Raw genomic sequence first — 16,123 nt, forward strand, 5'->3', positions numbered from 1 at the left:
TCCTCTTCTCCCGAAAAGGTTCGACTTTGCCAAAATTCTGTGTGTTTTTGAATTTGATTGAGGGGGTTGATTTCTGTCTTGCTAGGATTGCGCTGTACCGTGTAATAAAAAGCTAATTTAACTTTTCCATGTGCGGCACTCGTTTGGCTTTTGTCGGGGAAAAATGCGAGCCCATAATAACTCTTTCATTTTCCATGATTTTCTGGTGTAATTTGGCATGTTATGTGTGTGAAAATGTTCGGCTGTTGTGACTCAGAAATGAGTAGCGATTTGAAGAATTGCTCGTTTGTGAATTTGATTAGTTAGTTTTTTTCCAAGCTGTTTGAAATTTTTACTAAAAGGCTCAGCAGTTTTGACAAATCCAAAATCCAGTTCTTGTCAAACAAATTACAAAGTGAAATATTTTAGAATATTTAAATTAAATGAAATAAAATTTGTGTGAAATATCGAAATTTAAACTCATTAAACATTCCTATTTTGTTGATTTTCCTTCTGCTTGCGTATTTTAATTATACAATATTTTTGTTAATAATTCATACTTTTCCAAAATTAGTACCGAATTTTTTACTTCGTTTTTTATTTCTCTCGTTTGGAAAGTTTTTGTTGATACAACAATGGCATCCAAAATAATTAAAATTTACTAACAGAAATTACAGCTTAACATTGAATTATTAAATTTTTGCATGCTCCGAGAATGCAGAAATTTCATTCTGCCTTTCAATTTCGCGAAACATCGTATAATAATTTTCCTCCGCACATACCCGGTTTCAAATTTCGACTCTCGCGGGCCACGCACGCCGGCTACAAATTAAATGAGCTGGTCTAAATATTTGTGGATTTTCCAGACGCGCGGTGCCGCGGCATTAAATTAAGCTCTCGCGTGGAGTTATATTTTTTTTTTACCCCGGCTCTCGCCAAAAACATACATTCACAAAACACGTATGCAGAGCCGGCGGGCGTTGCGTTTAAATATTTCAGGCAGCGCGAGCGAGCCGAGCGTAATGTTTAATTTATCGTCAATTCTAAGTCGGCACATAATAACAATAATGAGCGAGCTAATGCGCGCGCCGAGTTGGCGCGGCGCACAATAAAAGATTTAGCAGCGACGATAATAAAAAAGTGGGCGCGTTTAAATGCTCGAGTAGATTGAAAACGAAGAAAGTATAGAAGAAGAAGCGCTTACATTACGAATATTAATTCTCGACACACCCTTGCCGAGTTTATTCTTCTCCAGCCAACTCGCTACAATGTGTGCATCTAAGTGCGGAGCGTAAGTCACGATTCACGGACGAGAGTGAACAGCTGCTCTGCTGCTGCTTTTTTTTTATCGAATCACAGTCTTTAACACCTCCTAGCAGCCGCCAACTCTAAATCATCTCACAACATACTTAGCGCATTATGATGAGAGATAACGGCTCGTGTCTTTTTTCTAAGTGCCCGGCTTTTATTAAAGGGCGTCACCGAAACATAATACAAATGAGAGAACGTATCAAGTCCTAATGCTAAAGTGAAAAGAAAGTATACAGAAAAAAATAATGAATGTGATTTTGGCCACGGTGCCAATTTCATTGGAGTTGACAAAAAGAATGCTTAAATTTCATGAAGCAGCGTATTTTTAAGATCCTTTAAGTCTATTAAATTTTGAGAAACTGCGAAAATTGAAATAGGTTCCTACTCAGATTTTTTTTCAATGTTCTATAAATAATTACATTAATATTGCAGAATTATTAAAATTCGTATCATCACAATGGGCTACTTACCAAATCTTACTAAATATTTGGTCTCAAAACTGATTGGACTTTCTGGTTGGAGTTACTGTATATATAATTATTATTCACATTGCATTTAAGTGGTAATAAAAATGTTAAAAAGTCTCATTTTAGTTGCCAAAATAACCTATTATTTTTTATCGTTAATTAAAAAATAATTATTTTGATAAAAAATAATAATAATAATTTAAATATTCTTTTAAAATCAATTCAAATAAATAAATAAATAACTAAGTAACAATGTTAAACTTAAAAAAATAGCAGTATTAAAAATGAAAAGCTCAAAATTCAAGCCAAAAGTTAACATTTCGATTTAGTTCATGCAATTATTGGAGCTATACAAAAAACCGCTTTGAAAATTATTTTCTTTGCAATTTTTATTTTTTTTTCAATATTTTCGTGCATTCTCAATATATTACTAAAGAGAGGAATGGATTATATGCTCAGCATAATAAAGTTAAAAAAACACGTTTTTGGGAACGCCAATTTTTTTTTTCAAAGTTGACGTTTTTAAAACGAAATCAGAACTTCAGACAAAATCAATTTAATTTTTTTTCAATACATCATTAAGAATAATACCAAACTCAATTATTCAGATGAAGTAAAAAAAATTCACAAATTTACCTCTATATTTTGTGTTTGCAGCATCACCAGGGTTGAGGCCGACCAAAGAAAGAAGCTAGAAATGATAGGAATAGTGTCTCCGGAATTTCTAGGTGGTCTTTGAGAACGCGACTAAAGCTAAAAGTTTTGTAACTTTTGGTCTTATTGTAATGTTTATTGAAGATTTTAAATGGTTTTTACTAATTTGCACGGATTTAGAATATTTCAAGAAGGTGTCAATCGTTTTTACATTCAACGGAGAATGCAATTTTGTGGATGGAAATTGATTGAAATCTCACAAAAAACATTGCCGTCTACATTTTACTGCTCTGCTTATTTTATTAAAACAAAAATTATGAGCTAGACTTACTGTTTCATCTGAAATGTTTTAAGCCAGTGTGTATAGATTTCGTGAAAAGTTGCCCATTTTCATGTTGGCCTCCGAACGCGCAGCAACTTTTGAGCTGGTCTTGAAGTGGCTCGCATTTTCCGAGCTGGTGTGCAGGCAAATTATAACGCGCAGAGAGCAAAAGTGACTCCTCAGCATAAGAGTGCGTGTGTGTGTCTCTCTTTTAACTGGGCTTAATCAAAGAAGATGCAAGCAAGCTGCCCAGCACCAGGCCCGCCGGACCACATACACAACGAGCATGCCACCGTGAAATTACTGCGGGCTTGCCTAGCTTACTTGAAAACTCGCCCGCCCGCCAGCAGCTCGCCCCCTGGGACGTGTCTCTCTCTGCCCGGGCCTGATATATATGTACGAACGCGCTTGTTTGAACATTTCGCATACATTATTATCATCGTCGTCATCATCGGCCGGCCGCAGAGAAAGAAAGAAAATCATTTTTAATCCTCGGAGAGAGAGAAAGGCGCGCACACCCTTCATCCCGCTGACCATGTAAAATGCAGCAGGCGATTATCTGTGTCTTGTCATGCGCGAAATCCAAAGAAAAGCAGCGGGCATTATTTTCCTTTTATTTTCCCCCATCATTATTTTTGCCTCATCCTTTTTCCGAGCAGTCGCGAAATTTTCCAAAAACGCATGCACGATGACCGCAAGATTATAATAATGGCCCTGGAGAGAAGAAGGATCGCAAGAGCTTGTGGAGTTGGAGAGTTTGAAAATTGTAAGAGCGCCCCTGAAGCTTCTATTTTTGACAATTTGGAGCTTATTAGAAACAAAAACGTATTTCCAGCTGATTTTTTTTTAATTTCTGGTATTTTTTAAGTATTTTACAATAAGTGCAATTATATATGATGAATTTAAGTATTTTAACATTAATTTTTTTTACTTCCAGTGCTTTTTATGTAGTGTTTAATGAAATTTTTTTTTTTATGATGTTATGAAACTTTATCTTCACAAAAGTTGTGGATAGGTTTAAACAGTGCATGCATTTTCCGAAAAATATAAAAAGTTTTATACGTTTTTTTCTTATACTTTGAAGTTATCTAATTTTTTAATATTTATTTGCGTCTCACATTGGGCAGAATTGCATTTTAATAAACCAATAAACATCAATAGCAACTAAAATATTTTTTACGTGTCCTGTAAAACGTAAAACGACCTAAGAACAAATATTTTCAACCTAATTGACAACAAAACACGTTCATTCGTTGGAGAAAAGTCAGTCCAGTTTGTTTATAGGCAAGTTAAAAAAAAAAATAATTCACGATAACGAAATTTAAATTTCTTTTTGAAGTTTTTCTCTGCCGGTTTGACATTCGGACAAATTTTTTAAGCCCGCAAAAGTTGTTTCTTTGTTTTGTACTCACTTCAGTTTTGTGAAGGTTGAGAGGTACCGAGGATGAGGAGGAGGATGAGTTGTCCTCCCTCTTGGCTGCTGCAGAGGCGGCCGCGGCTGCTGCGGCGGCGGCCATCAGAAGGGCTTCGCGTTCGTCCTCAGGAGCGCCTTCGGCCATCGCAGAGCAACGAGGGATGGATGCGCTCAGTTCAGGCAGAGCTGCGGATGACGGCGCCGAAGGTGAGGTCGAGGCCGCCAAACTCCTCCCGCATCCCGTCTCACCTACAATCAAATGAACAAAAAAATGTTATTTAATCACTATCAATAATATGGTGCTTTTAAAGGAGAAAGTTTTTTAGAGCTTTAACTTATTCAATTTTCCACAATGTTACATTAAATTACATCTCGATTGTATCTAATTATCCTCTCCCTCTGTGTGGCACCGAAGTTTTGCTAATTGTAAAATTCATTTTAAACAATAACCCCTGAGTGTTGAGCAATAATTTAAATCAATTTTGATGACTTCATAAATTATTTAAGAATAAATACACTTACAATGTTCTTTGGAACATAAATAAATTAAAAATTGCAATGATATTAAAAAAATCTATTATTAATATTAAACCTACAAAAAAAATAAAAACAATATATAAAATAGTATTATTTACTATAATAGTTATATTTTTTTGCATCAAGTATTACTTCATTTAAAAAAAAAGTAGCCATTTGGCAACGATTTAACTTATTCAAGCTGATCTGGTTGGGACAAAGCGCTTCGGCAGTGGTTTGACGGGGCCCTTTTCACAAGTAGCCAATAAAAGTCTCTTGATAAAAAATAACATTTCCTCGGCGGCGCGCGCTCTTTGTGAGTGTGTCTGTCGGAGACGTTGGGGAAGAAACCTGTTGAGTTGATGGGAAAAGCAGGGGCGAGCGGCGGCTGTGAGGGCGACATCGAGACACGCATGCATGGCGCGCCCGACTTTCTCCGCCACCCATAACCAACCCTAATACAATTCTAAAGTGATATTACACGGCAGCAGGCGCGGCACCACCGTGGCGTGTTCCTTCTTTATGACACATAATTTGATAGCCACCTAATCTGCAACCCTTTCAACACCACTGCAGTAAAAAAAGAGAAATATACGAAGATGGAAAAGAGAAAGAATAATTTCGAGGTTCCGGTTTGACACTTCAAGAAAGAAGCTTTGCTTACAAAAACGATAAGTCAAACTGAGTAAAATAATCGGTTTGAAAATGTAACTTTTAATTGACATCAAGTATTATTTGCAGTGGGATTATAGTTCTTTAATTTGCTTTAATTTCATGATATTTTTATTTACAAAAAAAAAATCCTATACATGATCCAATTATTTAAAAAAATTCATTTAGCAAATAAAGAATTTAAACAAGAACCAAAGAAATATTGTATATATTATTTCAACATTGCCATTGAATACTTTTAACTTCCAAACACAGACAAAGTAAAATGTAAATGAAATTTTAGACCAACAATTTAATAAAAAGGAATGCAAAACTTTCTTTTGCACAAAACAAGTTAAAAATTATTCTTTGTGAGAATTTCAGAATATATTGATACAATTTTCTCCAAATCAATTTATTTTTAACGGATTTTGAGGGTTGAATATCACAAAAATTTTGATCAAGAATAAAAAAAGGTGGATTTCAGGAAAGGGAGCTCTTAACTCGCCACCAATTTTCCCCTAAATTAAACTGGAAATTGGAGCTGCCGCGTTCCCTTGTGAAATTCGCGGAAATCCAATTGTATAAATTAGATGGAAACGTAAATATGAGATAGTTGTTTTTTTCCATTTTTAATACGAAGCGGGCTCAAATTCTGGATGAAAACTGAGAGCGTTCGCATAACAAGAGTAAAATCTGGCAGCAAGAAAAACGCAGCGCGCGCGGTTAGGATCGCGCAATTTTAATTAAAACTTTTTTAATCACCGCGGCTCGGCCAGCAGGGTATCGTGAGCCGTAAACGTGCAATAATCCAGCAGGTCAATTTTCCTCAAAGAATAAATTTATATTGCACGCGAGAGCATTGCTAATGAGAAGCAGGGTTGCGGCAGAAATTCGCAGAATTACAAATAATAAGCATTTTATGTTTTCTGCAATGGAGTAAATTAAAGTTGCATACCAGTAATTTTTTTATTAATGATAATAAGTTCAACGTTTTTATTTAGGCAGTAATAAAGACGCTTTTGCCAATAAAATTGAACAAAATTTCAAAAGACCAAGATAAAAATTTCGTTAAAAATCCCAGGGGTCCTCTGGAGATCATGCTTATATGGCCAAATGGAGAGATTTCAGCTGAATTTTTTATTTAAATCAGTGGAATTGTTAAGTGCATGTAATTTTGGCGGAAAAAGGCAAAATACGGTTTCTTCTCATGAGGATTAAATTTTTTTCTTGATATTTACTTTGATCATGATATATTTTGTATCTTTTAGTTTGGAAGTAAAAAATTGTATTGGTTGTTTTGGTCTTTAGAAGAAAGTCTTGCAGTCTCATCTCGTTAGGAAACGAGTGTATTTACGCTGGCGAGTGATGTCAGCAAACTTTTAATTAATTAAACTTAATTTGGAGCGACGCGTCTAGATCATTACGCGCGGCGCGCCGGAGAGATAAGTGTATAAAAAAAGCTGCGGCGTCGACACAAAGAAACCGACGCGCTGTTTTTCCGGGGCTTTGTGCCGGAGCAAAGCGCGGGAAAGGCGAAAAATTAAGCATAAAGGCAGTCGCTGTGTGTAATTGTACGAGGCGCATTAAGTGCGTTCATTTTTCACGAGTCGCTCTCATTATTTCAAAAGGCGGATAAATTATTCACTTGGGCATGAATTAAGGCTCTTTGCATAAATAATTATAATCAGCCTTCCTTCATCCCGGGCGCCGAGTAAATGAGACATTAATCTAAAGCTGCGCGCGTTAAATATATATGCAGAGCGAAAGAAGAACAAGCAGAGCATCATGAGCTAGGGTCCCTTTGTACGGCGAAATGTATTTAAGTCGGCGAGTGTTTTTTTTTTCGCAGTAGAACATTAACATAGCGGAGATGTGACAACACACATTATTCAGCAGCGCCAACTCTTAATTTTATCTCCCCGGCTCGCTCTTAAATATTCATTGAATTAAGCAGCAGGATTGTTAAGTAATATTATTAATTTAAATGCCGCTCCGCTACTGCTACTGACTGGTTTCTCGTTCGTCCGTCTCTCGCTCCCTTTTTTTTATCTCCTAGAATATACGTACATGTGCAAGTAGTGGCTCTCGGAGCTCGCAATGAGCGGATTAGTACATAAAAAAGTGAGACGGCCTTTTCGGGGGCACCTGAAGGAAAACGGATAACGCAGACCAAATATTTTATGTAGAGAGCCGACTGACCTGATTCGATTGCTTTCAGTAATTTGCTCGTGGAGAGCAGTAATTTATAATTAATTATTTAGGCCAATAAGGCCACACAATAATTTTGATCCTTTTCATTTTTGTCACGTTTGTTTCCAAGAGACAACACTAATAATACTTGTGACATTTTCTAAATAAGCACAATATTTTTAAGAAAATAAAAAATATATAAAGAAAGGTAGCGATTTTTTCACACTTTTTACCATAAATTTATAGTATAAACTTGTAAATATATAATGCTTTAACTAAAATTATTTTAAAAATATACATTTTTGAATATTAATTCTAAAATTGCATAAAAATGGTCTTAACATTTTCTAGAAATATGTTTTTAATATATAATTTCTTATCTTTTTTGTGCTATTACATAATTGAGTCCAAGTAATACTTAGCAAAATTAAAAGTTTGTAATGTGTTTCTCAAGAGTTTTTTTAGTTGCAGTTCATCGTTAAAAAATAGAAATATACCACGAATTCTATTCACTATATAGAAGCGTATAAGTCACAATATTTTTATTTGGATAATTGTAATAATTACAGTAATTAGAATTTTATACGGAAACACTCTTGACGACACAGTTGATTTTATTATTTTTGTAAGTTTTCAAATCCGGTCTCTCAATGTGATTCCTCTCTATGAGAAAAGTATAAAAAGTGAGGCAAAGAACTTACTGACACTCCCAGACAAATTCGTTTTCAAATGAAGTATTATAAAAATTTAACAAGATGATAAACACAATTTGCAACTATATTGAGAGGACATACGTCGATTTTGATTAAGGTTGGTATGCAACTTGCTCTGCCTTTGGGGACCCAGAAACGGCTATTATTTTTTTGCCCAATTTACATTCTAAGAAACCAACAAAATCGTCCTCCTTGTAAATATTTTGCCTACCTTTAACTTTCCAATGTAATTCTGATTTCCAGTTAAATAGGTTGTAAATCGCAAAAATTGAAGAATTTAAAATTGAAGTCCCCAAGGATAGCACAATGCGTACGTCAACAAAATCTTTTCAAATCTGGATGTGAAATCTCAAACAGGTATAACTTCAAGTTTTATAATATAATAAAAATTACAATGAAATATTTTACGAAATTCTTTTCAAGTAAAATTCTTTCATTCTTTCTCATGACATTTTACTCGTTTAAATTCGAAATCCCAAAGGATATTAGGCATATAAAAGCTTTTTCCTGGACAAATATTTGCACACCGAATTAAAATCAATCTTTTTTTGTTAAAACAAACTCGACGCAAAAAGCTCCAAGTCTGATCGACCCGCAACTGCTACTTGGAAAAACATTGCGCGCGAATTATTAATAACAATCATGTGCAGATTGCGAGGGAGGGAAAGCATCGATTGGACGCGATAAATTATCATAGTCTTGCATGTACACACGCAGCCTATTGTGCGCGGCGCACTAATGAAAATGGACCATAATTATTCATCATCATTTCGGATCGTTTTGTTCTAAGCGCTGCTCGCGCGCGCAAAATATAATCTAATACATTACAACTACCGAACCCGCCACTATACATGTGAATGCGCGGGGAAGGGTTGCTCTCTCGAATTATTATTATTATTTTGTGTGTATGTGTGTGTGTATCGCCATCATCATCATCATCATCATCGCCGTCGTCATCGCGGTGGTGCAATGGTATCGCTTTCATAAGCTATGCGCTATTAATCACCTTACTCATTACTGCTAATGAGCTCCTATTCACCGACGTGCATAAAGGATTGTCATCCGAAATGCTTTTGAATTCGCGCTGGTCCTCGCTCATCTCTCCGAGCCTCATCTGTGTAAACACGTACACATATTACACATTTTGCTGGAGAGGAGGGCGTTCGTTCGAATTTAAACTAGCTCGACGCGCGTGTGCCGTCTCTAGTAATTCACATTTCGCTCCAATTTGCACACAGCTTACATTTATGAAGCTGTATGGAATTGACTTGCAAAACCGCTATTTCTATGCGATTCATTGCAAAAGGATTTTTTATTATCTTTTCAACCTTTTAAAGTTAATAAAATTGTTTAACAAAAATAAATTGTTACATTTTATACTATCTTAGTTCATTTATTTTACTTTATTAAAAAAAAATAATAATTTATTAATTTATACATCATGCTAAATTTAATATTTTGTTTGACTTGCTTAAAATGTTTTTTAATAACACTTATTTTTTTTTTTATTTTAGGTTTTTTTATGAAATTAAGTATTTTATTTTGTGAGAAGATGAAGCTCCATCATAATATAATTGACTAAAAAATTAATCTGTGCCTCCTCCGAGAGGACTTCATTTTACATTAATTAATATTATTCTTGTAATTCAGAGTTTTTAAGTTCTTATGAGGAAATGGGAAGAAAATGATGCAAATATATAAGGGTTATTTTTGTCTCTTTGAAACATGTGTTGAATTCCCAATTAAAAAATAAATGATCTGAAATGATAAGAAAAATTAGTCGAAAGTTTACAGTTTTTGAGTTCAAACTGTACTTGAGAAAAACTGCGAAATAGGAGTTCTTCGAAAAAATTAACCATTGTAAATTTCTACTAGATACCGAACATCCTACGTATGCTTGTCAATAATTTAAAAGAAATTCTGGTGCATAATGAAATTGCATTTGGTGTTCTCACCGTTTATTTTTCCAATGATAAAATATTCTTCCCCTTTTCAGAAAATTACAAACTAAAAAGATTAATTTCTCAAGTTTTGGACTTTTTCAGCTCCGCTCATTTGCGACTCGCGCTTTTGCCGTCTTGCCAACGAGCAAAAGTCGCACATTACTTGTGCCAAACACGCATTAAGCGCACGATTGAAAAATCGAGTAATGTTGAGCGCGTGGGTTTCGCATTAAGTAGCGAGCGGGGCTGAGAGAGAGGAAAAAAGCAGCTTAATGTGTTTCAACTGCGCTCTCATGAGTCAGAAAGCAGCAAATTCATTAGCGATTGCACGAATACGCGAGTGAGTGTCGTTAATGAGGTCCGCGGTGCGAACGCTGCTTATAATTCTGCGGGCCGGAAAATTATTTGGCTCGATGGAGTGAATTTTCCGTTTTATTTCTTTTCGCACGCGAATGCGAATGTATGAATGTCCAATCGAGAAACGAAAGCGAAATGACAAAAACACAACATGCCCTTTGTGCGAATGGAAATGTCTTTGCCAACTTAATGACTATTACATTTAAAAAAAGGTGACGTCAATTCCCTCTCATTGCGTCATTAAGAACAAGTGTATTAATACCCACCACACATCACACGCCGTGCGCAGGGGATTATATTAAAAATATATGGGCCCGGGTGTAATTATCCTGCTTTTCATCTAAATGACGGCGATCATTACGCTTTTTCCAGCTTTGATTTTTCGTGCCGCGCAGCAAAAGATGAATTATGCAGCACCGAATTAATTAGCCTAATTAACCATTCAGCAGACATTGCCGATTAATTACTACACCGCGCTCTTGTGTGTAATTATTAAACTTACCCACATTGGCCAACAATTTTATTCGCACAAAAAAATAAAAATGATTTTCATTGATTTTTTTTAACTTTGTATTCCGCAGAGGTAATCACGTTTCTGATCAAATTATATCGGAGCGGAACTTATTACAGCCAATCGTCCCCTGGCATAAATTATCTGATCACAATGAGAGAGGCGAAATAAGAAATTGATTGCTTGCAGTGGCAATAATGGCTGTTGGGGAGGAAATGTAAGCGTGTTCGGAATTTGATTGGGCGCTCTGCAGAATTAGTCTCTCTCCGCCGCCGCTGCCGCTGCTGTTATTAACGACAAGAATGAGGAAAATCAGCCCTTCGCTGATGATAATTACTTTGCTCCATTGTTTTGACCTCTTTAGAGAGAGAGAGAGAGAGAGAGCCTGTGCATGCGCCCATTTTCGAGTGAAGAGCCAAATTGTAAATTCTTGATGAGTATTTTCAGCAGGAATTATTGTTCGAAAAGCAGATGTGTCTTTATTTTTGATTTGAAACTAAATTATGGTCTATAATTCCAATTTTTTTAACATATTTGTACCTAAATTAGACAGGATTTGAATATAATGCTAACACACAAGGTGGATATGAGATTAATTGAAATTAGGCAAACACGAGGTTCACCCGGTTTCAATTTTTTAGGATTTATTTAGAATATTGTTTTAATTTAATTTTGTCCCAACATCACTTTAGTTAGTTATCTGTTAACTATATAGGGAGCAGGGTATGTTGAGAGGAAGTTAAAATTAAATACCAATATTTTTATAAACCTGGGCCTCCCCAGTAAATGATGAGAAATGTTAAGAGCCCATTTTACATAAATAATCATATTTCTTTACATTTGCAGCCGTATGGACCAATAAAAATAAAGATTGCTTTCATTTCTATTTGAATAAACGTCGTTTTTTTTTATTAAAAGAACTTTTTTATGAGAATAAAAATAAAAAAAATATTATAAATACAAATCTTGGGACTGTTGATAGTGAAAATTGTTGCACACTCAATTTGAAACTTCCTGTGATCTTCATAAAAAGCTTCTGCCATATTAAAATTATCATTTTCCCTCCCGATATTGACTGTGGTTTTATTTATTCACAGGAAATGGTGAATCTCAATATCAACTGAAATTTTTCTCACAAGAGAATTAAATATTTTTATCAATTTCAATTCATCCAGTAAATTAGTTATTATGTTAAATAAAGCTAATCTTAAGTAGTCTCCCACAATAAAGCAATATTCACAATTTACATTTTAAAAATGAAAATTTTATAAAGGGAGAGACAAAATAAAAGCAGCCACAGTTGGAACAGTTTCCTCGTTTTGAATAAAAAAAATCTGCACATCAAATTTGATGAGAATTTCGTTTGTTCTTTGTAGCTTAATTTACTTTTAATTTTGTGTGTGCTCTGAAATAGAGCTGTAGAGTTGATTATATAAAAATCATTAAGCAGAAAGTAAATTATTATATAAAACGCTCTCTATTTTCACTCATTATTTTGGCATGTAAATAATTTTGAATAAAATCTCTTCTTCCCAAAGAAATTAAATGTTGGTTATCCAATTGCAAAATGATAAAAAAAAATCAAAGTTTTTTTGTTTGTTATTGATTCGTTGAATATGATAAAATTGATAATGAATTTGGAATGTTTATTGAGGGTAATTCAGATATATGTTTATTTGGTAAAAAATTATTATGTTTGTATTTCAGAAATACTATTTCTTCCCTTCCGAATTAAGATTGAATTTTCACAGTATTTTACTTTTCATCGAGATTTTCTTGCCATGGATGCAAAATTATTAGCAAAAATATTGAAAAATTAGCCAAAAACCCTCTGTCCTGAATTTCAAATGAATCATCGCACAAGGAACGGAATTGTTCATTTCATCCATTTACAACAAGATTGAAAATTAAACGTGGGGAAACACTGCAATCATTCATTAAGCGCGGTACATTTATTTCTCAAACGATTTTCCTCGTGTCTTACATCAAACTCGCCGAGAGATTCCCACCGCCGAACATTTCCCCGTCATTAACTTGTCCGAGAACAATTTTTTGCCACACTTTCAAATATATATACCGGTTGTGCGAAATTGCTGGAAACGGCTTCTTTTCGAGCTTAATTACGGCGCGACGACGACGAGGTCGGGCGCCTGCTCGTCATCTCATACGCACGGGGCAGGCACAACAACAACAAACTTCATTCATCGCGCCCGCCGCCGCCTATACATAGAGAGAGAGAGAGCGCGACGTGGGAGATCGTCTCTCGCGCGTCTCCGCGGTGGGAGTTTCCTCTCCCGCACCACGCTCGCCAGCCCCGACAGCAGCACGTGGATTTGAGTGACAATAAGAAAGAAGTTCGCGATCGGAAAATTGCGGATAAATATTAATTCGACACGCAGCTCGACCGTGTCAGAGTTGCTAGAGTGACGTGCACGAAATGCAAATAGTAAAGAAAAAAAACGCGATCAGAAAAAACACAAATAAATAATTCCAAGATACATCAAATTTTGAGACTTGTGTCAGAATTTTACTGCGTTTCTTTTTGAAAATAGAAAAAAAAACCGGGAACTGAAATAAATTATTGGAGAAAACTCCTACCTGAGGCGAGAAATCTGGACGCGAACGCCTCCGTCGCCACCTCAATGGTTCCGGCCGTGTGGGAAAAGTGGGCCAAGAGAAGCTCAACTTCCGGTCGTGGAAGGAAATGCACGGAAGTGGCGAATTGCGAACTGGGTTTACGAGAGAGCGAGACGGAGCTGCTGCGATGCGGGCGCGGCGCCGAGCCACAGTCGAGTGAGGCCGGCAGCGCTTTGCTCCTGTTGTTCCTCCACCACCACGGCGGCGCGAGTTTGGAGAAGCGACCTCGCACCAGTTCCCTCTCAATTATAAATCTATAGCTCTACACACGGAGCGCCCGCCGCTCTCTCGCACTTTGCATTATAAACCACTCCCTTTTCCGATGTCCGAATCGGCGAGTCCCCCTCCCTCGGCCGTCCCACCCTCTCACAAAGCGCCGCGGCGATTTTTATGTGCCACCCCTTCGTGCGCCCCGATTTATCTAAATGCAATTCATATTATTACAATATACATAAGCAGGGGATGAAATTCAAATCGCAGGGGGTGAGATTGCTCCAGGGGCTTCTTGCTTGTACCGCCGGACCGTGAGTTTTTTTTTTTGCTATTCGAAAAAATTTATATGTTTTTAGAAAAACTCCCCTGGTGCTTTTCTGCCGCTGACACTTACACGCACTTTCCAAAGTGCTTTCTTTTTATTTCCTGATGTGCGCGAGAATTTCAAAGTATATATTGATGTTTCTCATGTTTCCCAATTTCTCACCCCCACAGTTTTTGCTGGACATGCAGTTTGCATTTTTTCCGTTCGGAGAAAAGGTACTATTTTGGTATAATAAATGCGGCGGTGACTCACGTTCGAGCACTTACTCTGTGCAAATGCGCAGATCAAAGCCGGGTGGTCGGCAGCGCAGATTTATGGACCTATCAATCAAATCACTTCCGAAAATGTTGAAAGTGATGAATTTGATATATTCCTATACTTTTCCAAATACAAGCACGTATTGAATGTCCACAGAAATTGCTAATTAAAAGAAATAATGGCAAGATGGATTTTTTAAGTGGATTTTGAATTTATTTAAATAGTTTTACACAAAATTTTCAGCAGAGCCTCATATAATTATTTGAATTAAAAAAATAAATTAGAACTATACTAAACTAGACTATTTGCACAAAATTGGAAGACTTCATTTTTTAATTTTTCACGTTTTTCTTATTGAAACTAATATTGGAAATATCAATTGTACGCCCAGGCGTTTTTAGTTCTTAATTGAAAATGTGTTATTTAATTGCCAATGATGATTATTTACATTATATTTTGGTGAGATAACATGGATTTTTTTCCAGAGAAACTAAGAAAATCTGTGTGCATAATTCAAAATTTTAAGTCAGCTGCTCATATTTTTGGACCATGAAAATACGGTGACGAAAATTTACTATAAAGTAAAGACTTATCATGATTCTAAAAATCAACTTCCGGTAATTTGGGCACCTTTGCTATACTTTTTAACACTTTTTAATTAACTAGGGAACTGGCCAGTAAATGCACGTGTTAGCTTCACACTTATTATGTATCTGAAAATATCTATTGAATGCGGTAAAGTAGGCTAATTTAAAAATAATTAGATGTATAGATTTAGAATCGACAAGGATTGCGTACAGAATTAAACTCGTGGTTATTCCTTGGTGCATTTTGTATTAATAGTTTTTACACACAACGCAGGAAATTACGTTTCATTCACCTGCACACACACATGACCAGCACCGCTGAGCAGAAAATGTAACAAAATATTTAATTATAAAAATCCTCTGGGGAGTTCAGCCTATTTTAAATCACGTGTAACATAAAAATTTAGACCAAAATAATCAAGGTTAATGGATCAATTAATGTTAGTATTTTTTATTTTTTTAAATCAATTTTGTTGTATTTATTCTATATTTTTAATTAAATTAAATTAAAGTCCTGCGTGCTATTGACTGGTAAAAAAAATTCTTCAATTTTGCTTAATTCTACATCCTGACAATGCGAATTGTGTCATTAGAAATTACAATGTTGAATCTTATAAGTTAAAATATACTTTTTTTAATTTTAACACTATTTTAAGATTGTTTAAATTTTTGAACTTTTTCTACGGCAATTTAATTTCAAATTAAAGTGCAATGAGTGCCTTGACTGAATTTAAATCAGTTTCGCTTTACATTTTTTACTTTCATGTTATAGTTTTTTCATATTTCATTAAAAAACAACATATTTGCACGTTGAGCTTAAAAATTCACCTTACCAGTTAAAAATGTGTTTAATTTGATCACCAATCTATTTATCAACATGATAATAGTGACATCAATTGCGACACGACATAATGAGTTTACAGCACATAATAACAACCCATGTGGCAGTTTTGTTTTAATCACAAATTTTAATTGCGCACATCAACATGCCACACGACGGTCTCAGCATTACGAAAGCCACGTCCAACCGACCGACCGCGCGTCCCTCCGGGGGTTCTTCCAGGTAGCCGGG

General features: G+C 35.5%; 1 protein-coding gene across 1 annotated transcript in view; it reads right to left on the bottom strand.

Moving 5' to 3' along the window:
* The window catches only part of LOC132194857 (POU domain, class 6, transcription factor 2), a 102,978-nt gene extending 89,076 nt beyond the window's left edge, over nt 1–13,902 (bottom strand). The window contains exons 1-2 of the mRNA XM_059616421.1: nt 13,630–13,902; nt 4,146–4,396 (exon numbers count right to left, since the gene is read on the bottom strand). Of these exons, the coding sequence (XP_059472404.1) occupies nt 4,146–4,292 (147 nt within the window). The 5' untranslated portion in view covers nt 4,293–4,396; nt 13,630–13,902. The remainder of the gene's footprint in view (nt 1–4,145; nt 4,397–13,629) is intronic.
* Between the last annotated feature and the right edge of the window lie 2,221 nt (nt 13,903–16,123).

The sequence above is a fragment of the Neocloeon triangulifer genome, unplaced genomic scaffold (genome assembly GCF_031216515.1).
Source record: "Neocloeon triangulifer isolate White Clay Creek 2 clone unplaced genomic scaffold, ASM3121651v1 ptg000008l, whole genome shotgun sequence".
NCBI classification, from domain to species: domain Eukaryota; kingdom Metazoa; phylum Arthropoda; class Insecta; order Ephemeroptera; family Baetidae; genus Neocloeon; species Neocloeon triangulifer.